At 57.0% G+C, this 26710-nt stretch overlaps 3 protein-coding genes across 4 annotated transcripts; all 3 read left to right on the top strand.

The window, feature by feature from the left end:
* Nucleotides 1-432: 432 nt before the first annotated feature.
* Nucleotides 433-7184, top strand: LOC130595726 (protein fuzzy homolog; the record flags this gene model as incomplete). The annotated part of the gene is made up of 5 exons (XM_057402716.1): nucleotides 433-657; nucleotides 2436-2531; nucleotides 2707-2795; nucleotides 3652-3716; nucleotides 7030-7184. Coding segments are annotated over 5 exons (630 nt in total), but the record flags the coding sequence as incomplete, so codon positions are not given.
* Nucleotides 7185-11535: 4351 nt separating this feature from the next.
* On the top strand, nucleotides 11536-13453 carry LOC130595724 (myosin heavy chain, embryonic smooth muscle isoform-like). 2 transcript variants are annotated; one of them, XM_057402713.1, is made up of 5 exons: nucleotides 11536-11623; nucleotides 12626-12661; nucleotides 12824-12985; nucleotides 13068-13196; nucleotides 13338-13453. In XM_057402713.1, the coding sequence occupies exons 1-5, from the start codon at nucleotides 11579-11581 to the stop codon at nucleotides 13428-13430; spliced, it is 465 nt and encodes a 154-aa protein (XP_057258696.1). In that variant the 5' UTR covers nucleotides 11536-11578; the 3' UTR covers nucleotides 13431-13453. The 2 variants fall into 2 exon arrangements, with proteins under 2 accessions (XP_057258696.1, XP_057258695.1); XM_057402712.1 differs by having other exon boundaries at nucleotides 11570-11623; nucleotides 12617-12661.
* Nucleotides 13454-14498: 1045 nt separating this feature from the next.
* LOC130595725 (myosin-14-like) lies at nucleotides 14499-24948 on the top strand. Its single transcript, XM_057402714.1, has 5 exons — nucleotides 14499-14558; nucleotides 17972-18162; nucleotides 21057-21165; nucleotides 22682-22854; nucleotides 24789-24948. Exons 1-5 carry the CDS (start codon nucleotides 14499-14501, stop codon nucleotides 24919-24921), a joined length of 666 nt encoding a protein of 221 aa, XP_057258697.1. The 3' UTR covers nucleotides 24922-24948.
* The last annotated feature ends 1762 nt before the right edge of the window (nucleotides 24949-26710 follow it).

The following is a 26710-nucleotide window of genomic DNA, read 5'->3' as shown; positions in this document are numbered from 1 at the left end:
ATTACCCTATTACCCCCATTCCCCCATTCCCCTATTAACCCCCATTCCCCCATTACCCCATTCCCCCATTCCCCATTACCCCATTACCCCATTACCCCATTACCCCATTACCCCCATTACCCCATTGCTCCCATTACCCCCATTACCCCGTTGACCCCCATTACCCCAACACCCCCTTACCCCCATTATCCCCATTACCCCATTAACCCCTGTTGACCCCCATTGACCATTGACCCCCATTAACCCCCATTGACCCCCATTGACCCCCATTGACCCCCATTACCTACATTGACCCCCATTACCTCCATTACCCAATTACCCCATTGACCCCCATTACCCCATTACCCCCATTGACCCCCATTAACCCCCATTGACCCCCATTGACCCCCATTGACCCCCATTGACCCCCATTGACCCCCATCCCCCCCCCAGGACACTCTGGACGCCTTCGCTGCCGCCGCGGGCACGCGCTGGGGGTGCCTGGTGGGGGCGGGGCGGGTGCGCGCCTCCACGCGCCGCTGGGGGGCGCTGCCGAGCGCAGAGCGCGCGCTGCTGGCGGCGCTGCTGCTGCCGCGGGGGGCGGGGCCAGGGGGGGAGGCCACGCCCACCGCGGCCGCACGTGACCTGCCCGTGTACCTGCCCCAGAGCAGCCCCACGGTGAGTGACCCCCACCCCGGCCCCAGAACTGACCCCAAAGTGACCCCCTCTGACCCCAAAGTGACCCCCACCCCAGCCCCAGAACTGACCCCAAAGTGACCCCCCCGTGACCCAGAACTGACCCCAAAGTGACCCCCCTGTGACCCATAACTGACCCCAAAGTGACCCCCTCTGACCCATAACTGACCCCAAACTGTCCCCCACCACTGCCCCATAACTGAACCCAAAGTGACCCCCTCTGACCCCAAAGTGACCCCCACCCCGGCCCCAGAACTGACCCCAAAGTGACCCCCTCTGACCCCAAAGTGACCCCCACCCCGGCCCCAGAACTGACCCCAAACTGACCCCCTCTGACCCCAAAGTGACCCCCACCCCAGCCCCAGAACTGACCCCACAGTGACCCCCCCGTGACCCAGAACTGACCCCAAAGTGACCCCCCTGTGACCCATAACTGACCCCAAAGTGACCCCCTCTGACCCATAACTGACCCCAAAGTGACCCCCACCGCAGCCCCATAACTGACCCCAAAGTGACCCCCTCTGACCCATAACTGACCCCAAAGTGAACCCTCCTGACCCATATCTGACCCCAAAGTGACCCCCACCCCAGCCCCATAACTGACCCCAAAGTGACCCCCCCTTGACCCATAACTGACCTCAAAGTGACCCCCACCCCAGCCCCATAATTGACCCCAAAGTGACCCCCCCTTGACCCATAACTGACCTCAAAGTGACCCCCAACCCAGCCCCATAATTGACCCCAAAGTGACCCCCTCTGACCCAGAACTGACCCCAAAGTGACCCCCACCCCAGCCCCATAACTGACCCCAAAGTGACCCCCCCGTGACCCAGAACTGACCCCAAAGTGACCCCCGCCGCAGCCCCATAACTGACCCCAATGTGACCCCCTCTGACCCATAACTGACCCCAAAGTGACCCCCACCGCAGCCCCATAACTGACCCCAAAGTGACCCCCTCTGACCCATAACTGACCCCAAAGTGACCCCCACCGCAGCCCCATAACTGACCCCAAAGTGACCCCCTCTGACCCATAACTGACCCCAAAGTGACCCCTCCTGACCCAGAACTGACCCCAAAGTGACCCCCCCAGCCCATAACTGACCCCAAAGTGACCACCTCTGACCCAGAACTGACCCCAAAGTGACCCCCCCAGCCCCATAACTGACCCCAAAGTGACCCCCACCCCAGCCCCATAACTGACCCCCAAGTGACCCCCTCTGACCCAGAACTTACCCCAAAGTCACCCCCCCAGCCCCATAACTGACACCAACTGACCCATTACTGACCCCAAAGTGAGCATCCAGCCCCATAACTGGCTCACAACTCAGACCCAGCACCATAAGTGATTCCATCTGACCCCCACTTAGGCCCCAGCCCCATAACTAACCCGAAGTGACCCATAAGTGACCCATAAGTGATTCTTCCAGCCTTATAACTGATCCCCACTGAGCCATAACTGACCCATAAGTGACATAACCCTAGTCCCATACCTGACGCCATCTGACCCATAACTGACCCATAACGTACACCAAGTGACCCATAACTGGCCTCCAAGTGATGCCCCCAGCCCCATAACTGACCCTATCTGACCCATAACTGGCCCCCAAGTGACCCTTCAGCCACATTGCCCCCCCCATTACCCCCCCATTGAGCCCCCATTACCCCCCCATTGAGCCCCCATTACCCCCTCATTGACCCCCCCATTGCCCCCCCATTGACCCCCCATTGCCCCCCCATTGACCCCCATTCTCCCCACAGGTCCCGCACCGGCTCCTGGCGCTGGGGCTGGTGGGGGGGGTGGCGGTGGCGCTGCTCTGCGGGCCCCGCCCCCCCCTGCAGCACGTGATCACCCAGGTGGGGGGGGAGGGCCCGAAGGGGAGGGGCTGGGGGAGGGGCAGAGGGGGCGGGGCTGGGGGGAGGGGCTGGAGGAGGGGCAAAGGGGCGGGGCGGGGGCGGGGCGGGGGGGGAGGGGCAGAGGGGGGCGGTGGGGCCTCGGTGACCCCGCCCCACCCCCCCCCCCCCCCCCCAGCTCGTGCCCCAGTTCTGGGGCCCGGTCTTGGAGCAGCTCCGGGGCTGCGGGAGGGGCCCCCCCGCGCCCCCCCCCCGCGGCGTCTTGGCGTGAGTGGGGGAGGGGAAGGACCCACATGTGTGGGGCTGGGACCCATTGGGTGGGGATGGACCCACATGTGTGGGGCTGGGACCCATTGGGGGCAGGATGGACCCAGATGTGTGGTGTTGGGACCCATTGGATGGGGCTGGACCCACATGTGTGGGGCTGGGACCCATTGGGGGCAGGATGGACCCAGACGTGTGGGGCTGGGACCCATTGGGGGCAGGATGGACCCAGATGTGTGGTGTTGGGACCCATTGGATGGGGCTGGACCCACATGTGTGGGGCTGGGACCCATTGGGGGCAGGATGGACCCAGACGTGTGGGGCTGGGACCCATTGGGGGCAGGATGGACCCAGATGTGTGGGGCTGGGACCCATTGGGGGGGATGGACCCAAATGTGTGGGGCTGGGACCCATTGGGGGCAGGATGGACCCAGATGTGTGGGGCTGGGACCCATTGGGGGGGATGGACCCAAATGTGTGGGGCTGGGACCCATTGGGGGCAGGATGGACCCAGATGTGTGGTGTTGGGACCCATTGGATGGGGCTGGACCCAGATGTGTGGGGCTGGGACCCATTGGTGGGGGGTGGACCGACGTGTGGGGCTGGGACCCATTGAGGAGGGATGGACCCAGATGTGTGGGGCTGGGACCCACTGGGGGTGGGATGGACGCAGATGTGTGGTGTTGGGACCTATTGGATAGGGCTGGACCCAGATGTGTGGGGCTGGGATCCATTGGGTGGGGGTGGACCCAGATGTGTGGGGCTGGGGCGCATTGGGGGGAATGGACCCCAGTAGGGGGCTATGGGGCTCTGATCCCTCCATGATGGGTTGGGGGGTCCAACCCCTCCCCCCCCCCAGGTATCTGCTCGTTCACCACCAGCAGGGCTGGACCCAGAGCGGCGTCAGCCGAGGGGGGGCGCAGGGTACGTGACCCCAAACCGGAGCCATTGAACCCCCCATTGAACACCCCATTGATCCCCAGTGATCCCCATTGACCCCATTGAACCCCATTGACCCCATTGAACCCGCATTGACCACCATTGAACCCCATTGATCCCCATTGATATCCATTGAACCCCATTGATCCCCATTGATCCCCAGTGATCCCCATTGACCCCATTGATCCCCATTGAACCACCATTGACCACCATTGAACCCCATTGATCCCCATTGATATCCATTGAACCCCCCATTGACCCCCATTGACCCCCCCATTGACTCTGCCATTGCCCCCCCCATTGACCCCATTGAACCCCATTGACCCACATTGATCCCCATTGACCCCCATTGGCCCCATCCCATTGACCCCCATTGATCCCCATTGAACCCCCATTGACCACCATTGAACCCCATTGATCCCCATTGATATCCATTGAACCCCCCATTGAACCCCATTGACCCCCATTGAACCCCATTGATCCCCAGTGTTCCCCATTGACCCCATTGAACCCCATTGACCCCATTGAACCCGCATTGACCACCATTGAACCCCATTGATCCCCATTGATATCCATTGAACCCCCATTGAACCCCATTGATCCCCATTGATCCCCAGTGATCCCCATTGACCCCATTGATCCCCATTGAACCCCCATTGACCACCATTGATCCCCATTGATCCCCATTGATATCCATTGAACCCCCCATTGAACCCCCCCATTGAACCCCCCCATTGAAACCCCCCCATTGACCCCCATTGAACCCCCCCATTGAAACCCCCCTTGAACCCCCCCATTGAACCCCCCCATTGAACCCCCCATTGAACCCCATTGACCCCCATTGAACCCCATTGATCCCCAGTGTTCCCCATTGACCCCATTTATCCCCATTGAACCCCCATTGACCACCATTGAACCCCATTGATCCCCATTGATATCCATTGAACCCCCCATTGAACCCCATTGACCCCCATTGAACCCCATTGATCCCCAGTGATCCCCATTGACCCCATTGAACCCCATTGACCCCATTGAACCCGCATTGACCACCATTGAACCCCATTGATCCCCATTGATATCCATTGAACCCCCATTGAACCCCATTGATCCCCAGTGATCCCCAGTGATCCCCATTGACCCCATTGATCCCCATTGAACCCCCATTGACCACCATTGAACCCCATTGATCCCCATTGATATCCATTGAACCCCCATTGAACCCCATTGACCCCCATTGAACCCCATTGATCCCCAGTGTTCCCCATTGACCCCCATTGAACCCCATTGAACCCCCATTGACCACCATTGAAACCCATTGATCCCCATTGGTATCCATTGAACCCCCCATTGAACCCCATTGACCCCCATTGAACCCCATTGACCCCCCAATTGAACCCCCATTGAAACCCCATTGAACCCCCATTGAACCCCATTGACCCCATTAACCCCCATTGATATCCATTGAACACCCATTGAACACCCCATTGATCCCCATTGACCCCATTGAACCCCATTGATATCCATTGAACCCCATTGACCCCTCATTGAACCCTATTGAACCCCATTGACCCCATTGAACCCCATTGACCCCATTAACCCCCATTGATATCCATTGAACCCCATTGACCCCTCATTGAACCCTATTGAACCCCATTGAGCCCCATTGAACCCCGCTGACCCCCATTGACCCCATTGAGCCCCATTGAACCCCATTGACCCCCTTTGAACCCCATTGTACCCTGTTGACCCCATTGAACCCCATTGAACCCCATTGACCCCATTGAACCCCCATTGAACCCCCATTGACTGCCATTGAACCCCATTGAACCCCCACTGAACCCCGTTGACCTACATTGACTCCATTGACCCCATTGACCCCTATTGAGCCCCATTTAACCCCCACTGAACCCCGTTGACCTACATTGACTCCATTGACCCCATTGACCCCTATTGAGCCCCATTGAACCCCACTGACCTCCACTGAACCCCTTTGAACCCCACTGACCTCCATTGAACCCCTTTGAAACTATCCCCCTCTTGAACCCCATTGCCCCCACTGAACCCCAGAACCTCCTATTGCCCCCAATTGAACCCCCCATTGCCCCCATTCATTGTCCCCATTGACTGTCGTTGACCCCCCTATTGCCCCCCCATTGCCTCCATTGAACCTCAGAGCTCCCCATTGCCCCTATTACCCCCCATTGCCCCCTTTCATTGCCTCCATTGACCCCCATTGCCCCACATTGAACCCCTTTGCCCCCCCATTACCCCCATTACCCCCATTCATTGTCCCCATTGACTTTCATTGACCCTCCCATTGCCCCCTCATTGGCCCCATTGAACCTCAGAGCTCCCCATTGCCCCCTTTGCCCCCATTTCATTGTCTCCATTGCCCCCATTACCCCCATTGGCTCCATTGCACCCCATTGCCCCCATTGCCCCCCATTCAGTGTCCTCATTGACTCTCATTGACCCTCCCATTGCCAGCTCATTGGCCCCATTGAACCCCATTGAACCTCTGAGCTCCCCATTGCCCCCTTTACCCCCCTTTCATTGTCTCCATTGCCTCCATTGAACCCCTCTTTGCACCCCCATTACCCCCATTGCCCCCATTGGCCCCCATCGCCCCCATTGCCCCCCATTCATGATCCCCATTGAACCCTATTGCCTCCATTGACCCCCATTACCTCCATTGCCCCCCATTCATTATCCCCATTGACCCCCATTGCCCCCCATTCATTGTCCCCATTGACTCTCATTGACCCCCCCATTGCCCCCCATTGCCTCCATTGCCCCCCATTGAATCCCTCTTTGCACCCCCATTACCCCCATTGCCCCCATTGCCTCCATTGACCCCCATTACCCCCATTGCCCCCATTCATTATCCCCATTGAACCCCATTGCCTCCATTGACCCCCATTACCCCCATTGGCCCCTTTCATTATCCCCATTGACCCCCATTGCCTCCATTGACCCCCATTGCCCCCATTGCCCCCATTCATTATCCCCATTGACCCCCATTACCCCTATTGCCCCCCATTCATTATCCCCATTGCCCCCCATTGCCTCCATTGACCCCCATTGCCCCCATTGCCCCCATTCATTATCCTCATTGACCCCCATTGCCCCCATTCATTATCCCCATTGACCCCCATTGCCCCCATTGCCCCCATTGATTATCCCCATTGACCCCCATTGCCCCCATTGCCCCCATTGATTATCCCCATTGACCCCCATTGCCCCCATTGCCCCCATTGCCCCCATTCATTATCCCCATTGACCCCCATTGTCCCCTCAGCCGGGGTCCTGCCCCCCCAGCGCCGTGGGGCCGCCCTCCGGCACCTCTATGCACTGATGGCCCCCAAGTACTGCCCCGAGGAGGGGGCACCCCCCCCAGGTGAGGGGGGCACTTGGGGGTCTGGGGTCAGTTATGGGTCTGGGTATGGGGTGTGAGGGGTCGGTTATGGGTCTGGGGGGGGGTCACTTAGGATTCTGAGTGGGACCCACTGGAGGAGATGGACCCACATGTGTGGGGCTGGGACCCATTGGGAAGGGATAGATGCACACGTATGGGGCAGGGACCCATCGGGAGGGGATGGACCCACATGTGTAGGGCTGGGACCCATCGGGAGGGGATGGACCCACATGTGTAGGGCTGGGACCCATCGGGAGGGGATGGACCCACATGTGTAGGGCTGGGACCCATCGGGAGGGGATGGACCCACATGTGTAGGGCTGGGACCCATCGGGAGGGGATGGACCCACATGTGTGGGGCTGGGACCCATTGGGGGTAAGGACCTACATGTATGGGGCTGGGACCCGTTAAGGGATGGATGCACACATATGGGGCAGGGACCCATCAGGAGGGGATGGACCCACATGTGTGGGGCTGGCACCCATTGGGAGGGGATGGACCCACATGTGTGGGGCTGGCACCCATAGTGGGGGATGGACCCACATGTGTGGGGCTGGGAACCATGGTGGGGGATGGACCCACATGTGTGGGGCTGGGAACCATCGGGAGGGGATGGACCCACATGTGTGGGGCTGGGACCCATTGGGGGTAAGGACCTACATGTATGGGGCTGGGACCCGTTAAGGGATGGATGCACACATATGGGGCAGGGACCCATCAGGAGGGGATGGACCCACATGTGTGGGGCTGGCACCCATTGGGAGGGGATGGACCCACATGTGTGGGGCTGGCACCCATAGTGGGGGATGGACCCACATGTGTGGGGCTGGGAACCATGGTGGGGGATGGACCCACATGTGTGGGACTGGGAACCATGGTGGGGGATGGACCCACATGTGTGGGACTGGGAACCATGGTGGGGGATGGACCCACACGTGTGTGGCTGGGACCTATTGGGAAGGCATGGATGCACATGTGTGGGGCTGGGACCCATTGGGGGTAAGGACCCACATGTGTGGGGCTTGGACCTATTGGGAGGGGATGGATCCACACTTGTGGGGCTGGGAGACATTGGGAGGGGATGGACTCACATGTGTGGGTCGTCCCACTTGTGGGTCAGGGGGTCACTTGTGGGTCCCCACAAGTGTGCCTGACCCACATCTGGGACACACAACTGGGACCCACAAGTGTGAGCTGACCCACATCTGGGCACGACCCCACAAGTGAGGCTGGTGGTTGTGGGGCACACAACTGGTGCTGGTGCTGACTGCTGGGACACCGCGCCCCACAAGTGAGAGCCTGACCCACATCTGGGACACACAACTGCCTGCGCGCCCACATCCACACGGCTGGGACCCACAAGTGTGAGCCTGACCCACATCTGGGACACACAGGGACCCCAGGACCCACAACTGACCCACAAGTGAGCCTGACCCACAACTGGGACACACAACTGGGACCCACAAGTGTGAGCAACCCACATCTGGGACACACAACTGGGACCCACAAGTGTGAGCCTGACCCACAACTGCGACCCACAACCGGGACCCACAACTTGGACCCACAAGTGTGAGCCTGACCCACAACTGGGACACACAACTTGGACCCACAAGTGTGAGCCTGACCCACAACTGCGACCCACAACCGGGACCCACAACTTGGACCCACAAGTGTGAGCCTGACCCACAACTGGGACCCACAACTTGGACCCACAAGTGTGAGCCTGACCCACATCTGGGACACACAACTTGGACCCACAAGTGAGAGCCTGACCCACAACTGGACCCACAAGTGAGAGCCTGACCCACATCCAACAAGTGTGAGCCTGACCCACATCTGGGACACACAACTGGGACCCACAAGTGTGAGCCTGACCCACAACTGCGACCCACAACTGGGACCCACAACTTGGACCCACAAGTGAGAGCCTGACCCACAACTGGGACCCACACGTGTGAGCCTTGACCCACAACTGGGACCCACAAGTGTGAGCCTTGACCCACAACTGGGACCCACACGTGTGAGCCTTGACCCACAACTGGGACCCACAAGTGTGAGCCTGACCCACAACCAGGCCCTTACCCACAACTGGGACCTGTGACCTATAACTGTGACCCAGACCCATAACTGGGACCCACAACTGGGACCTCAGACCCACAACTGGGACCCACAAGTGTGAACCTGACCCACAGCTGGGCCCCCAACCCTGGGAGGAGCACGTGTCCAATAAATGTGTTGACTCAGATGGAGAGTCCAGGGGGGTCTATGGGGCAGGGAGGGTTCTATAGGGTTGGGAGGGTCTGTGGGGCAGGGGGAGGGTCTATGGGGCAGGGGGAGGGTCTATGGGGCAGGGGGAGGGTCTATGGGGCAGGGGGAGGGTCTATAGGGCAGCTTTGCGGCCCCATCTAAGCTGGTGGAGCTGATCTGGGGGCTCTGGACTGGGTCAGTTCCCATCTCCCAGCACCCATGGGTGCCCATGGATGGCTGTGGGCACCCAGAGATGCCCATGGATACACATGGATGGGGCTATGGATGCCCATGGATCCCATGGATCCCCATGGATACACATGGATGGGGCTATGGATGCCCATGGATCCCATGGATCCCCATGGATACACATGGATGGGGCTATGGATGCACATGGATGGGGCTATGGATGCCCATGGATACACATGGATACACATGGATGGGGCTATGGATACACATGGATGGGGCAGGATGCCCATGGATACACATGGATGGGGATGGATGCACATGGATGGGGCATGGATGCCCATGGATACACATGGATGGGGCTGTGGGTACCCAGAGATGCCCATGGATACACATGGATGGGGCTATGGGTGCCCACATGGATACCCATGGATGCCCATGGATACACATGGATACACATGGATGGGGCTATGGATGCCCATGGATACACATGGATAGGGCTATGGATGCCCATGGATACACATGGATACACATGGATGGGGCTATGGATGCCCATGGATACACATGGATGGGGCTATGGATGCCCATGGATGCACATGGATGGGGCTATGGATGCCCATGGATACACATGGATGGGGCTATGGATGCCCATGGATGCACATGGATGGGGCTATGGATGCCCATGGATATACATGGATACATATGGGTCCCCAAAGATGCCCACGGATGCCCACAGAAACACATGGATGCACGTGGATACACACGGATGGGCTGTGGGTACCCATAGGTACACATGGTTACACATGGGTGCCCATGAATGGGGCTATGGGTACACATGGATGAGCACGAATGGGGCCTTGGGTGCACATGGGTGCCCATAGATGGCCATGGATGCATGTGGATGGGGCTATAGGTACCCATGGGTGCCCATAGATGTCCATGGGTGCACTTGGATGCGCATCGATGGGGCTATGGGTACCCATGGGTGCCCATTGATGGCCATGGATGCACACGGATGGGCTGTTGGTACCCATGGATGCACATGAATGGGGCTTTGGGTGCACATGGATGCACGTGGATGCACACAGATGGGCTATGGGTGCCTATAGATGCCCATGGATGCACTAGAATGGGGCTATGGGTGCCCATGGATGCACATCGATTGGGCTATGGGTACCCATGGGTGCCCATGGATGCACTTGGATGCACATGAATGGGGCTTTAGGTGCCCGTGGGTGCCCATAGATGCCCATGGATGCACATGAATGGGGCTTTGGGTGCCCATGGATGCCCATGGATGCACTTGGATGCACATGAATGGGGCTTTGGGTGCCCATGGATGCACTTGGATGGGGCTATGGGTACCCATGGGTGCCCATGGATGCACTTGGATGCACATGAATGGGGCTATGGGTGCCCATGGATGCACATGAATGGGGCTATGGGTGCCCATGGATGCACTTGGGTGCACATGAATGGGGCTATGGGTGCCCATGGATGCACATGAATGGGGCTTTGGGTGCCCATGGATGCACTTGGGTGCACATGAATGGGGCTATGGGTGCCCATGGATGCACATGAATGGGGCTTTGGGTGCCCATGGATGCACTTGGATGCACATAAATGGGGCTATGGGTGCCCATGGATGCACATGAATGGGGCTTTGGGTGCCCATGGATGCACTTGGATGCACATGAATGGGGCTATGGGTGCCCATGGATGCACTTGGGTGCACATGAATGGGGCTTTGGGTGCCTCTGGGTCCCACCCTCGGGTCCCACCCTCGGGCCCCTCCTCCGGGTCCTCCCTGCCCCGGGCCGGGCGGTGGCGCCGGTGCCTCCCGGTGCCCCACGGCTGGAGCCGGCTCGGGTTTGGGGCGATTTTGGGTGATTTCGGGGTGATTTGGGGGTGATTTCGGGGTGTTTTGGGGTGTTTTGGGGTGTTTTGGGGTGTTTTGGGGGTGTTTGGGACTGTTCTGGGGGGTTCCAGGTCTGTGCCATGGAGCAGGAACGGGACGAGGGACAACGCGGCTGCGGCGGGAGGGTGAGTGGGGAGCTGAGATTGCGGGGGGGATATAGGGATAAAGGGGGGATATAGGGATAAAGGGGGGATATAGGGATAAGGGGGAATAAGGGGGGGATATAGGGATAAGGGGGATATAGGGATAAGGGGGGAATACAAGGATGGGGGATATAGGGATAAGGGGGATATAGGGATAAGGGGGATATAGGGATAAGGGGGGGGATACAAGGATGGGGGATATAGGGATAAGGGTGATATAGAAATAAGGGGGGGATAGGAGAATGGGGGATATAGGGATAAGGGGGATACAGGGATAAGGGGTGATACAGGGATGGGGGGGATATAGGGATAAGGGGGATATAGGGATAAGGGTAATACAGGGATAAGGGGGATATAGGGACAAGGGGATATAGGGATAAGGGGGCTTATAGGGATAAGGGGGTATAGGGACAAGGGGGGGAAAGAGGGATGGGGAGGGGGGGAACCTAAAAGTCAGAGGGGACCCCGAGGCTGACGGAGGGGAGGAACCAGGATCCAAGGGTGGGATATAGGGATGGGGGGGGATGCACACACCAGCGTTGGGAGGCACCCAAGGATAGGGCCCCACGGTTATGGGAGGGATCCAATGGAGGGAGGGGGGCACCCATGGGTCTGGGGGCCACCCATGGGGTGAGGGGGGGGATCCAGCCCCAAAGGGGTCTCCCCCTCCCCCCCTGTTTTGCCTGGGGATTTCCCCATCCCCCTTCCCCCCCCCGCCCCCCGGGGCTTCCCCCTTTTCCCGGCCCCACGCCTGGAATTAGGGCACGGGGCGGGATCAGGAATGAATGGGAATGGAGCAGCTGCCCCCCCACCCGTGGGAAAGGGCGCTGTGACGTCACAGACCTTTGTGTCCCGCCCCCAATGGGACACCAAACGGGGTTTCCCCCTCCCCCACCATGGGACACTGGACGGGAAGGGGGGGTGGGGTGTCCTCTCCTATGACGTCACGTGTGTCTCCCCCCCATGACGTCACAGCCCCGCAAGGACCTGGAGGAGGAGCTCCGGGACCTCAGCATCAAGGTGGGCGGGGCCTGTGGGGAGGGGCGGGGCTTAGAAGCAGCAGTTCAGCTCTTAGCCCCGCCCCTTGGGGGGGGGACTTGGATCCAGGTGGGCGGGCCTTGGGGGGGGGGGGGGGGGGGGGGGGTGCCCCAGCCAATCAGACACCGCTATCGCCCCCTACAGGTGACGTCGCTGGGGCGGAGCCTGGCGGCCGAAAGGGGGCGGACCCTTGCGGAGGGCGGGGCCAGGCGCGCGCTGGAGATCGCGGTGGGCGGGGCCCAGGCTCGGGTGGGCGGGGCCTGCCGGGCACGTGACCGCGCCTACGAGCGGCTGCGGCTGCAGCAGGTGGGCGGGGCCTGAGGGTGGGAGGTGGGCGTGGCTTGGTAACGGGGTGGGCGCGGTCTTGACGCAGGCTCCATCCAATCAGGAGGCGGAGCGTCAGCTGTGGGCGGAGCTAGAGGCCGCGCGAGAGGCGCGGGAAGGGGCGGAGCTTCGGGCGAAGGAGGCGGAGTCAAAGCGGCGCTGGAGGGAGGCGGAGCTCGAGCGGCTACGGCAGGTGGGCGGGGGCAGGGGCAGGGGGCGTGGTTAACGGGGAAAGGGGCGGGGCTAACGACGAAAAGCGACAGAACTATGGGAGCCAATGGAGTGGGCGGGGCTTGGGTTAAAGGGGGCGTGTCATCCCTAACCCCGCCCCCAGGCAGTGGCTGCGGCCAATCAGGAGCGGCGGAAGGCGGAGCAAGAGCGCGATGACGTGGCTGCCCAGAGGCCCCGCCCAGTCAGCACCATGTGAGTGACCCATAGGACCCCATAGGGGGTCCCCTATAGCCCTGTGGGGTGTCCCCTATAGCCCCCATTGGAGGTCCCCTGTAGCCCCACTGTGTGGTCCCTATACCCACATGGGGGTTCCATATAGCCCCACTGCGTGTCCCCTATAGCCCCATGGCCTGTCTCCTGTAGCCCCACTGCATGTCCCCTATACCCCCTATGGTGTGTCTCCTATACCCCCTATGGTGTTTCCCCTATAGCCCTATGGTGCATCCCCTATAGCCCCTATGCTGCTTTCCCTATAGCCCCCATGGTGTGTCCCCTATAGCCCCCATGGTGCATCCCCTATAGCCCCCATGGTGTTCCCCCTATAGCTCCTCAACATGTCCCCTAGAGCCCCCTTGACATTTCCCCTATAGCCCCCATGGTGTGTTCCCTATAGCCCCCATGGTGCATCCCCTATACCCCCCATGGTGTGTCCCCTATACCCCCTATGGTGTGTTCCCTATAGCCCCAATGACGCATCCCCTATACCCCCATGGTGTGTCCCCTATACCCCCTATGGTGTGTTCTCTATAGCCCCCATAGCTGTCCCCTATATTCCACCCTGTGACGCCCCCATCCCCTAGAGCCCCCTTGACGTTTCCCCTATATGCCCTATGGTGTGTTCCCTATAGCCCCCATGGCGCTTCCCCTATACGCCCCATGGTGTGTCCCCTATACCCCCTATGGTGTGTTCCCTATAGCCCCCATGGCGCTTCCCCTATACGCCCCATGGTGTGTCCCCTATACCCCCTATGGTGTGTTCCCTACAGCCCCCATGCCTGTCCCCTATATTCCACCCTGTTTCCCCCCCATCCCCTTTAGCCCCCATGGTGTGACCCATATAGCCCCCCATGGCGCATCCCCTATAGCCCCCATGGTTGTCCCCTATATTCCACCCCGTGTCCCCTCCATCCCCTATAGTCCCTCCACATGCCCTATACCCCCCATGGCTGTCCCCTATATTCCACCCCGTGTCCTTCCCCCCATCCCCTATAGCGCCCATGGGTGCCAGGGGCTCCGGGACCCCAGGGTGCTGGAGGCAGCGCTAATGGAGCTGCGGGCCCACAACCGGGAGCTGCAGCAGCGCCTGAGCCAGCGGCAGGCCCAGGTGAGGGCCCCTATGGGGCACATGGGGGGCACCTATAGGGGTCCTCTTGGGGGGGGTGGCTCATTGGGTATCTATGGGGGGATAGGGGGCATCCGTGTGGGCATAGGTGGTGTCTATGGGACTTAGGTTGTACCTGTAGGGGCATAGATGGTATCTATAGGGTATGAGGGTGCACCTATGGGGGCATAGATGGTATCTATAGGGTATGAGGGTGCACCTATGGGGCCATAGATGGTATCTATAGGGTATGAGGGTGCACCTATGGGGGCATAGATGGTATCTATAGGGTATGAGGGTGCACCTATGGGGGCATAGATGGTATCTATAGGGTATGAGGGTGCACCTATGGGGGCATAGATGGTATCTATAGGGTATGAGAGTGCACCTATGGGGGCATAGATGGTATCTATAGGGTATGAGGGTGCACCTATGGGGGCATAGATGGTATCTATAGGGTATGAGGGTGCACCTATGGGGGTATAGATGGTATCTATAGGGTATGAGGGTGCACCTATGGGGCCATAGATGGTATCTATAGGGTATGAGGGTGCACCTATGGGGCCATAGATGGTATCTATAGGGTATGAGGGTGCACCTATGGGGGCATAGATGGTATCTATAGGGTATGAGGGTGCACCTATGGGGGCATAGATGGTATCTATAGGGTATGAGGGTGCACCTATGGGGGCATAGATGGTATCTATAGGGTATGAGGGTGCCCCTATGGGGCCATAGATGGTATCTATAGGGTATGAGGGTGCACCTATGGGGGCATAGATGGTATCTATAGGGTATGAGGGTGCACCTATGGGGGCATAGATGGTATCTATAGATGGTATCTATACCCTATACGAGGGTATACCATACCCTCATATGGGGTATGAGGGCGCACCTATGGGGGCATAGATGGTATCTATAGGGTATGAGGGTGCACCTATGGGGGCATAGATGGTATCTATAGGGTATGAGGATGCACCTATGGGGTCTTAGTATCACCTATGGGTGCCATTGCAGGGGCAGGAGCTGCAGCAGGTCGGGTATCTATAGGGGGTTAAGGGGTACCTACAGGGTGTATAGATATGATCTATGGGGTATAGGCAGTATCTATAGGGGGTTAAGGGGTACCTATAGGGTGTATGGATGTGATCTGTGAGCTATAGGCTGTATCAGTAGGGGGTTAAGGGGTACCTATAGCGACTAAGGGGTACCTATAGGGGTATAGATGTGACCCATGGGGTATAGGCAGTATCTGTAGGGGGTTAGGGGGTAACTGTAGGGGTTAAGGGGTACCTATAGGGTGTCAATGGGTGTCAATGGGTGTCAATGAGTGTCAGTGGGTGTCAGTGGGTGTCAACGGGTGTCAATGGGTGTCAATTGGTGTCAAAGGGTGTCAATGGGTGTCAATTACTGTCAATGGATGTCAATGGGTTTCAGTGGGTGTCAGTGGGTGTCAATGGGTGTCCATGGGTGCCCATAGGTGTCAATGGGTGTCAGTGGGTGTCAGTGGGTGTCAATGAATGTCAATGGGTGTCAATGGATGTCAATGGGTGTCAATGGGTGTCAGTGGGTGTCAGTGGGTATCAATGGGTGTCAAAGGGTGTCAATGGATGTCAATGTGTTTCAGTGGGTTTGAATGGGTGTCAATGGGTTTCAGTGGGTGTCAGTGGGTTTCAATGGGTGTCAATGGGTGTCAATGGATGTCAATAGGTTTCAATGGGTGTCAGTGGGTTTCAATGGGTGTCAATGGGTGTCAATGGATGTCAATAGGTTTCAATGGGTGTCAGTGGATGTCAATTGGTGTCAATGGGTGCCCATAGGTGTCAACGGATGTCAGTGGGTATCAATGGGTGTCAATGGGTGTCAATGGCTGCCCCTAGGTGTCAATGGGTGTCAATGGATGTCAGTGCGTATCAATGGGTGTCAATGGGTGTCAATGGATGTCAATGTGTTTCAGTGGGTTTCAATGGGTGTCAATGGATGTCAATAGGTTTCAATGGGTGTCAATGCGTGTCAATGGGTGCCCATAGGTGTCAATGGGTGTCAGTGGGTATCAGTGGGTGTCAATGGGTGTCAATGGCTGCCCATAGGTGTCAATGGGAGTCAATGGGTGTCAATGGGTGTCAATGGATGTCAGTGGGTGTCAATGGATATCAATGGGTGTCAATGGGTGTCAGTGAGTGTCAATGGGTGTCAATGGGTGTCAGTGGGTGTCAATGGATCTCAGTGGGTGTCAGTGGGTTATCAGTGGGTGCCCATAGGTGTCAATGGTGTCTATAGGTGTCAATAGGTGTCAATGGGTGTCAGTGATGTCAGTGGATGTCAACGGGTGTCAATGGGTGTCAGCTACTGTCAATGGATGTCAATGGGTGTCAATGGGTGTCAATGGGTGTCAGTGGGTGTCAATGGGTGTCAATGGGTGTCAATGGGTTATCAGTGGGTGCCCATAAGTGTCAATGGTGTCTATAGGTGTCAATAGGTGTCAATGGGTTTCAGTGATGTCAGTGGATGTCAACGGGTGTCAATGGGTGTCAATGGGTGTCAATGGGTTATCAGTGGGTGCCCATAGGTATCAACGGTGTCAATAGGTGTCAATGGGTTTCAGTGATGTCAGTGGATGTCAACGGGTGTCAATGGGTGTCAATGGGTGTCAACTACTGTCAATGGGTGTCAATGGTGTCAATGGGTGTCAATGGTGTCAATGGGTGTCAATTGGTGTCAATTACTGTCAATGGATGTCAATGGGTGTCAATGGTGTCAATGGGTGTCAATGGGTGTCAATGGGTGTCAATGGTGTCAATGGGTGTCAATGGGTGTCAGTGGGTGTCAATGGGTGTCAGTGGGTGTCAGTGGGTGTCGATGGGTGTCAATGGGTGTCAATGGGTGTCAGTGGGTGTCAATGGTGTCAATGGGTTATCAGTGGGTGCCCATAGGTATCAATGGTGTCTATAGGTGTCAATAGGTGTCAGTGGGTGTCAGTGATGTCAGTGGATGTCAACGGGTGTCAATGGGTGTCAACTACTGTCAATGGATGTCAGTGGTGTCAATGGGTTCCAATGGGTGTCAATGGGTGTCAATGGGTGCCAGTGGTCAATGGTCAATGGGTTATCAGTGGGTGCCCATAGGTATCAATGGTGTCTATATGTCAATAGGTGTCAGTGGGTGTCAGTGATGTCAGTGGATGTCAACGGGTGTCAATGGGTGTCAACTACTGTCAATGGATGTCAGTGGTGTCAATGGGTTCCAATGGGTGTCAATGGGTGTCAATGGGTGTCAATGGGTGCCAGTGGTGTCAATGGGTTCCAATGGGTGTCAATGGGTGTCAATGGGTGTCAATGGGTGCCAGTGGTGTCAATGGGTTCCAATGGGTGTCAATGGGTGTCAATGCTCTCCCTCTCTCCCTGCCGCTGTCCCAGGTGCTGGAGCTGGGCCGAGCTCTCGCGGCCGCGGCGCTGCGGGCTCAGGAGTCGGCGCATGCGCGGTGGCGGCTGGAGGCGGAGCAGCGGAGCCTGCGGGGGCGGAGCCTCTGGGAGCCCCCGGCGCGCGCCGAGGCCGCGCTCAGCGCCCGCTGCAGTCACGTGGGGGAGCTGCTGAGGAGGGAGACAGAGTGAGGGGGGGGGGGGGGTGCAATGGGTGCTGTGGGTGGGTGCTGGGTGTGCTATGGGTGCTGTGTGTGCTATGGGTGCTCTGTGTGTGCTGTGTGTGCTATGGGTGCTCTGGGTGTGCTATGGGTGCTGTGTGTGCTGTGTGTGCTATGGGTGCTGTGTGTGCTATGGGTGCTCTGTGTGTGCTGTGTGTGCTATGGGTGCTGTGGGTGCTGTGTGTGCTATGGGTGCTGTGTGTGCTATGGGTGCTGTGTGTGCTGTGTGTGCTATGGGTGCTGTGTGTGCTATGGGTGCTGGGTGTGTGCTATGGGTGCTGTGTGTGTGCTCTGGGTGCTCTGTGTGTGCTATGGGTGCTGGGTGTGCTCTGGGTGCTGTGTGTGCTCTGGGTGCTGTGTGTGCTCTGGGTGCTCTGTGTGTGCTATGGGTGCTGGGTGTGTGCTGTGGGTGCTGGGTGTGTGCTATGGGTGCTGTGTGTGCTATGGGTGAGGTGTGTGCTCTGGGTGCTGTGTGTGCTATGGGTGCTGTGTGTGCTATGGGTGCTGTGTGTGCGCTCTGGGTGCTGTGTGTGCTATGGGTGCTCTGTGTGCTATGGGTGCTGTGTGTGCTGTGGGTGCTCTGTGTGTGCTATGGGTGCTGTGTGTGCTGTGGGTGCTCTGTGTGTGCTATGGGTGCTGTGTGTGCTATGGGTGAGGTGTGTGCTGTGGGTGCTCTGTGTGTGCTATGGGTGCTGTGTGTGCTATGGGTGCTGTGTGTGCTATGGGTGCTGTGTGTGTGCTATGGGTGCTGTGTGTGCTGTGGGTGCTCTGTGTGTGCTATGGGTGCTCTGTGTGCTATGGGTGCTCTGTGCTGTGGGTGCTGTGGGTGCTCTGTGTGTGCTATGGGTGCTGTGGGTGCTGTGTGTGCTATGGGTGCTCTGTGTGTGCTATGGGTGCTCTGGGTGTGCTCTGTGTGTGCTATGGGTGCTGGGTGTGCTATGGGTGCTCTGTGTGTGCTATGGGTGCTGGGTGTGCTACGGGAGCTGCGTGTGCCTATGGGTGCTGTGGTACCCAATAGGTGCTGAGTGTGTGCTGTGGGTGTTGTGTGTGTGCTATGGATGCTGTATTCCTATGGGTGCTGTGTGTCCCTATGGGTGCTGTGTCACTATGGGTGCTGTCTCTATGGGTGCTGTCTCTATGGGTGCTGTCTCTATGGGTGCTGTGTTTCTCTATGGGTGCTGTGTCCCTATGGGTGCTGTCTCTATGGGTGCTGTCCCTATGGGTGCTGTGTTTCTCTGTGGGTGCTCTGTCCCTATGGGTGCTGTGTCTCTATGGGTGCTGTCTCTATGGGTGCTGTCTCTATGGGTGTTGTTATACCTATGGGTGCTGTTATCCCTATGGGTGCTGTGTTATCGCTATGGGTGCTGTTATCCCTATGGCAGCTGTGTTATCGCTATGGGTGCTGTTATCCCTATGGCAGCTGTGTTATCTCTATGGGTGCTGTGTATCCCTATGGGTGCTGTGTGTCCCTATGGGTGCTGTGTCCCTATGGGTGCTGTGTCTCTATGGGTGCTGTCTCTATGGGTGCTGTCTCTATGGGTGCTGTTATCCGTATGGGTGCTGTGTTATCCGTATGGGTGCTGTTATCCCTATGGGTGCCATTACCCCTACGGGTGCCGTTACCCCTATGGATGCTGTTATCCCTATGGGTGCCGTTACCCCTACGGGTGCCATTACCCCTACGGGTGCCGTTACCCCTATGGATGCCGTTATCCCTATGGGTGCCGTTACCCCTACGGGTGCCGTTACCCCTATGTGTGCCGTTACCCCTATGGGTGCCGTTACCCTTATGGGTGCCGTTATCCCTATGGGTGCCGTTACCCCTATGGGTGCTGTGTTACCCCTATGGGTGCTGTTATCCCTATGGGTGCTGTGTTATCCCTATGGGTGCCGTTACCCCTATGGGTGCCGTTATCCCTATGGGTGCTGTGTTATCCCTGTGGGTGCTGTTATCCCTGTGGGTGCTGTGTTATCTCTATGGGTGCTGTGTTATCCCTGTGGGTGCTGTTATCTCTATGGGTGCTGTGTTATCCCTGTGGGTGCTGTGTTATCTCTATGGGTGCTGTGTTACCCCTATGGGTGCTGTGTTATCTCTATGGGTGCTGTGTTACCCCTATGGGTGCTGTGTTATCTCTATGGGTGCTGTCTCTATGTGTGCTGTCTCTATGGGTGCTGTTATCCGTATGGGTGCTGTGTTATCCCTATGGGTGCTGTTATCCCTATGGGTGCTGTGTTACCCTATGGATGCCGTTACCCCTATGGATGCCGTTATCCCTATGGGTGCCGTTACCCCTATGGGTGCCGTTACCCCTATGGGTGCCGTTACCCCTATGGGTGCTGTGTTACCCCTATGGGTGCTGTGTTACCCCTATGGGTGCCGTTATCCCTATGGGTGCCGTTACCCCTATGGGTGCTGTGTTACCCCTATGGGTGCCGTTATCCCTATGGGTGCTGTGTTATCCCTATGGGTGCCGTTACCCCTATGGGTGCTGTGTTATCCCTATGGGTGCTGTGTTATCCCTATGGGTGCCGTTATCCCAATGGGTGCCCTTACCCCTATGGGTGCCGTTACCCCTATGGGTGCCGTTACCCCTATGGATGCCGTTATCCCTATGGGTGCCGTTACCCCTATGGGTGCCGTTACCCCTATGGGTGCTGTGTTACCCCTATGGGTGCTGTGTTACCCCTATGGGTGCTGTGTTACCCCTATGGGTGCCGTTATCCCTATGGGTGCCGTTATCCCTATGGGTGCTGTGTTACCCCTATGGGTGCTGTGTTACCCCTATGGGTGCTGTGTTATCTCTATGGGTGCTGTGTTACCCCTATGGGTGCCGTTACCCCTGGGTGCTGTTCCCCTGCAGGGCGCGGGGGGCGCTGTTGCGCTCGGCCCGCTCGGCGCGGAGGCGGCTGCGGGCGCTGCGGGGGGAGCTGCAGGAGCAGCGGCTGCGGGGGGAGCGGTACCGGCTGCAGGTGAGGGCGGGGCGCCTGTGACGTCAGCGATGACGTCACCGGTGTCGTCACGGGTCCTCGTGCGACATCCCTGTCGTCATGTGTCGTCGTGTGACGTCCCGTGTCGTGCGGTGTCGTCACTTGTTATCGTGTGTCGTCATGTGACGTCCCGTCTCGTGCTCTGTCATCACGTGTTATTGTGTGTCGTCGTGTGACATCACGTGTTGTGTTGTGTCATCACATGTTATCATGTGTCATCGTGTGACATCACTGTCATCATGTGTCATCATGTGACATCCCGTGTCGTGCTGTGTCGTCACATGTTATCGTGTGTCGTCATGTGACATCATGTGTCGTGCTGTGTCATCACGTGTTATCATGTGTCATCATGTGTCGTCATGTGATATCACGTGTCAAGCTGTGTCATCACATGTAATTATGTCTCGTGTTGTGACATCCCGGTCATCATGTGTCGTCATGTGACATCACATGTTGTGCTGTGTAGTCACGTGTAATCATGCGTCGTCATGTGTCGTCATGTGACATCACATGTGCTGCATCATCACGTGTTATCATTTGTCGTGTGACATCACTGTCATCATGTGTCGTCATGTGATATGACGTGTCGTGCTGTGTCCTCACGTGTTATCGTGTGTCGTCATGTGACATCATGTGTTATCATGTGTCATCATGTGATATCACGTGTCGAGCTGTGTCATCACATGTAATTGTGTCTCGTGTTGTGACATCCCTGTCATCATGTGTTGTCATGTGACCTCACATGTGCTGTGTCATCATGTGTAATCATGTGTCGTCATGTGTCGTCATGTGACATCACATGTGCTGCATCATCACATGTTATCGTTTGTCGTGTGACATCACTGTCATCATGTGTCGTCATGTGATATGACGTGTCGTGCTGTGTCATCACATGTTATCATGTGTCGTGGGACATCCCTGTCATCATGTGTCGTCATGTGACATCACGTGTCGTGCTGTGTCATCACGTGTTATCGTGTGTCGTTGTGTGACATCACTGTCATCATGTGTTGTCATGTGACATCACGTGTCGTGCTGTGTCCTCACGTGTTATCGTGTGTCGTCGTGTGACATCACGTGTTGTGCTGTGCCATCACGTGTTATCATGTGTCATCATGTGTCACCATGTGATATCACGTGTCGAGCTGTGTCATCACATGTAATTGTGTCTCGTGTTGTGAAATCCCTGTCATCATGTGTTGTCATGTGACCTCACATGTGCTGTGTCATCATGTGTAATCATGTGACATGTCTCATCACATGTTGTCATGTCATCACATGCCACCATGTCACATCATGTGTCATCCTGAGTCATCATGTCATCACGCTTCACCATGTGTCATCATACGTCATCATGTGACATCACGTGGCGTTCTGTGTCGTCATGTGATGTCACGTCTTGTCAGGTGACATCAGGTGACCTCATGCGTCGCCGAGTGTCACCACGTGTCATCACGTGTCACCACGTGTTGTCACGTGACCTCACGTGTCCCCGCAGGCGCAGGCCCTGGAGGTCATGTGCCGCGCTGTGGCCGAGCACGTGGCCGCGGTGGCCGCGGGGACGTCACGTGACCAAGCCCAGGGCTGGCGCCTGCGCCAGGAGCTCGAGGCCGCCGGGGACGGGGCCGCGGCCACCGCGCGTCACGTGACTGCCCTGAGAGCGAGGCTCAGGTGGGACCCCGCAGCCCTAGGGAGCCCTATAGCACCCTATGGAGCCCTATAGCATCCTATGGAGCCCTGTGGCACCCTCTGGAGCCCTATAGCGCCCTCTGGAGCCCTATGGCACCCTCTGGAGCCCTATAGCACCCTATGGAGCCCTATAGCACCCTCTGGAGCCCTATGGCACCCTATGGAGCCCTATGGCACCCTATGGAGCTCTGTGGAACCCTATGGAGCCCTACGCACCCTATGGAACTCTATGGCACCCTATGGAGCGCACCCTATGGGCTCCTCATAGCACCCTATAGTGCCCTATGGAGCCCTATGGGCTCCTTAGATCACCCTATAGAAACCTATGGCACCCTATGGCAACCTCTGGAGCCCTATGGAACCCTACAGAGCTCTATGGCAGCCTATGAAACCCTACAGGCTCCTTATATCACCCTATGGAGCCCTATGACACCCTATGGGCTCCTTATAGCACCCTATGACACCCTATGGTACCCTATGGAACCCTACGGAGCTCTATGTCACCCTATGAAACCCTGTGAGCTCCTTATATCATCCTGTGGAGCCCTGTGACACCCTATGGTACCCTATGGAACCCTACGGAGCTCTATGGCACCCTGTGAAACCCTACAGGCTCCTTATATCACCCTATAGTGCCCTATGGCACCATATGAAACCCTATGGGCTCCTTATAACACCTTATAGCACCCTATGACACCCTATGGTACCCTATGGAACCCTATAGCACTACAGAGCACCCTATAGATCCCTATGGGCTCCTGACAACACCTGAGAGCACCCTCTAGCTTCCTATAGCACCTTATGGGCTCCTTATAGCAACCTATAGCACCCTATGGGCTCCTTATAGAACCCTATAGCACCTCATGGGCTCCTTATAGCGCTGTACAGCACCCTATAGTGCCTTATAGCACCCTAGAGCACCCTATAGTGCCTTATAGCACCCTAGAGCACCCTATAGCATGCTATGTGCTCCTTTTAGCCCCCTCCAGTCTTCTTATAGCCTCCTATGGGGTATTATGGGATAAGGGGGGAGTCTGGTGGGGCTCTATGGGGTATTATGGGATGGAGAGTTTCTATATGGGGTATTATGGGATGGAGAGGGGGTCTTTATGGGGTATTATGGGATGGAGGGGGGTTTATATGGGGTTTTATGGGATAATGGGGGGTCTACATGGGGTATTATGGGATAGTGGGGGGTCCATATGGGGTATTAGGGGACAATGGGAGGGTCTACAGGGGGTATTATGGGATAGTGGGGGCCTACATAGGGTATTATGGGAGAGTGGGGGGTTCTATATGAGGTATTATGGGATAATGGGGGGTCTACATGGGGTATTATGGGATAGTGGGGGCCTACATAGGGTATTATGGGAGAGTGGGGGTTCTATATGAGGTATTATGGGATAATGGGGGGGTCTACATGGGGTATTATGGGATAGTGGGGGGTCTATATGAGGTATTATGGGATAATGGGGGGTCTATAGGGGGCATTATGGGATAGTGGGGGGTTCTCTATGAGGTATTATGGGATAATGGGGGGTCTATGGGGCATTACGGGATAATTGGGGTCTATATGGGGTATTATGGGATAGTGGGGGGTCTATATGGGGTATTATGGGATAATAGGAGGGTCTACTTGGGGTATTATGGGATAGTGGTGGGTGTATGGGGTATTATGGTATGGAGGGGGTCTATATGGGGTATTACGGGATAATGGGAGGATCTACATGGGGTATTAGGGGATAATGGGGGGTCTACATAGGGTATTATGGGATAGTGGGGGCACCTACATAGGGTATTATGGGATAGTGGGGGGGGTCTATATGAGGTATTATGGGATAATGCTGGATGTATGGGGTATTATGGAATGGAGGGGGTCTATATGGGGTATTATGGGATGGCGGCCCCCCCCCCAGGTGTGACCCACTGACGCTGTCCCGCACCGTGCGCCGGATGCTGCGGGGGGAGGATGAGGACACCGATGACAGTGATGGGGACACCGATGGGGACAGCAGTGAGGACAAGGAGTCCCCCCCCCTGGACCCTTGAAACTGCCCCCAAGGAGCCCCCCCCCACCCCCCCCCGCTTCAAGCATCAGGGCAGGGTTCAATGGGTCATTACATATGTATGTGTGTATATACAGTCATTAAAGTGCCTTCAATTGGTTCTGCCCCCCGGTGGCTTTGGGGGGGGACTCAGAAGCCTGGGGGGGGGGCTTGAAACACCCTAAAACGTTGTGGATGGGACCCTGAAACTGCCTTTGTGCCAATTGAGGGGGGGTCTTGGTCACCCCTCAACCTCTTATAGTGTGAGGGAGCCCTGAAGAGCCCCAGAATGGAGGGCGGGAGGCCTTAAAATGCGTGGGAGGCATTGAAACCCCTCCAAAATGGGGGGAGGGAAGGTTTTGAAACACATAAAAAATCCGGGGGGGGGGGGGGGGGCTGGAAATGCCCTAAAACAGGGAGGGGAGGAGGTGAAATGCCCTAAAACAGGGTGGAAACGCCTCAAAACGGCCAAAACCAGAGGTGGAAATGCCTCAAAATGGCCCAAACGGGGTGGAAACGCCTTACAACGGCCAAAAACGGATGGAAACGCTTTGTTACGGTCAAAACCAGGGTGGAAACGCCTTGGAACGTCCCAAAACAGGGAGGAAATGCCTTAAAATGGCCAAAACCGGGGTGGAAACACCGCAAAACGGCCAAAACTGGGGTGGAAATTTCTTGAAACGGCCAAAACCGGAGTGGAAACCCCTCAAAACAGCCAAAACTGGGGCGGAAACGCCTTGAAACACCAAAAGTGGGATGGAAACTCTGGAACGGGCAAAACCAGGGTGGAGACACCTCGAAATGGCCAAAAAAGGGGTGGAAACTCCTTGAAACGGCCACAACCAGGTTGGAAACGCCTTGAAATGGCCAAGAAAGGGGTGGAAACGCCTTGGAATGGCCAAAACCGGGGTGGAAACACCTTGAAACAGCCAAGAAAGGGGTGGAAACGCCTCAGAACAGCCAAAACCGGGGTGGAAATGCCTTGAAACGGCCAAAACGGGGGTGGAAACGCCTCGAAACGGCCAAAACCGGGTTGGAAACGCCTTGAAACGGCCAAAACCGGGGTGGAAACACTTTGGAACAGCCAAAACCAGGGTGGAAACGCCTTGGAAAGGGCAAAACCGGCATGGAAACACCTCAAAACGGCCAAAACTGGGGCGGAAACGCCTCGAAACGGCCAAAATGGGGGTGGAAATGCCTCGAAACGGCCAAAACGGGGGTGGAAACGCCTCGAGACGGCCAAAACCGGGTTGGAAACGCCTTGAAACGGCCAAAACCGGGGTGGAAACACTTTGGAACAGCCAAAACCAGGGTGGAAACGCCTTGGAAAGCGCAAAACCGGCATGGAAACACCTCAAAACGGCCAAAACTGGGGCGGAAACGCTTCGAAATGGCCAAAATGGGGGTGGAAACGCCTCGAAACGGCCAAAACGGGGGTGGAAACGCCTCGAAACGGCCAAAACCGGGGTGGAAACACTTTGGAACAGCCAAAACCAGGGTGGAAACGCCTGGAAAAAACCGCATGGAAACTCAAAACGGCCAAAACTGGGGCGGAAACGCTTCGAAATGGCCAAAATGGGGGTGGAAACGCCTCGAAACGGCCAAAACGGGGGTGGAAACGCCTCGAAACGGCCAAACCGGGGTGGAAACACTTTGGAACAGCCAAAACCAGGGTGGAAACGCCTTGGAAAGGGCAAAACCGGGAAACACCTCAAAACGGCCAAAACTGGGGCGGAAACGCTTCGAAACGGCCAAAATGGGGGTGGAAACGCCTCGAAACGGCCAAAACGGGG

The sequence above is a fragment of the Pezoporus wallicus genome, unplaced genomic scaffold (assembly GCF_028554395.1).
Source record: "Pezoporus wallicus isolate ANWC-B61680 ecotype Strahan unplaced genomic scaffold, APGP_CSIRO_Pwel_v1 contig_11595, whole genome shotgun sequence".
Classification (NCBI taxonomy): domain Eukaryota; kingdom Metazoa; phylum Chordata; class Aves; order Psittaciformes; family Psittacidae; genus Pezoporus; species Pezoporus wallicus.
Note: the sequence above shows the minus strand (reverse complement) of the source record. Positions and strands in the feature narration are given on the sequence as shown.

Coding starts and splice junctions, on each gene's coding strand:
- LOC130595725 (XM_057402714.1), top strand. CDS start 14,499: ATGGAGCTGCGGGCCCACAACCGGGAGCTGCAGCAGCGCCTGAGCCAG. Junction 14,559..17,971: donor TGAGCCAGCGGCAGGCCCAG/GTGAGGGCCCCT, acceptor CCGCTGTCCCAG/GTGCTGGAGCTGGGCCGAGC. Junction 21,166..22,681: donor GGGAGCGGTACCGGCTGCAG/GTGAGGGCGGGG, acceptor GTGTCCCCGCAG/GCGCAGGCCCTGGAGGTCAT.
- LOC130595724 (XM_057402712.1), top strand. CDS start 11,579: ATGGAGCAGGAACGGGACGAGGGACAACGCGGCTGCGGCGGGAGG. Junction 12,662..12,823: donor TCCGGGACCTCAGCATCAAG/GTGGGCGGGGCC, acceptor CGCCCCCTACAG/GTGACGTCGCTGGGGCGGAG. Junction 13,197..13,337: donor AGCTCGAGCGGCTACGGCAG/GTGGGCGGGGGC, acceptor CCCCGCCCCCAG/GCAGTGGCTGCGGCCAATCA.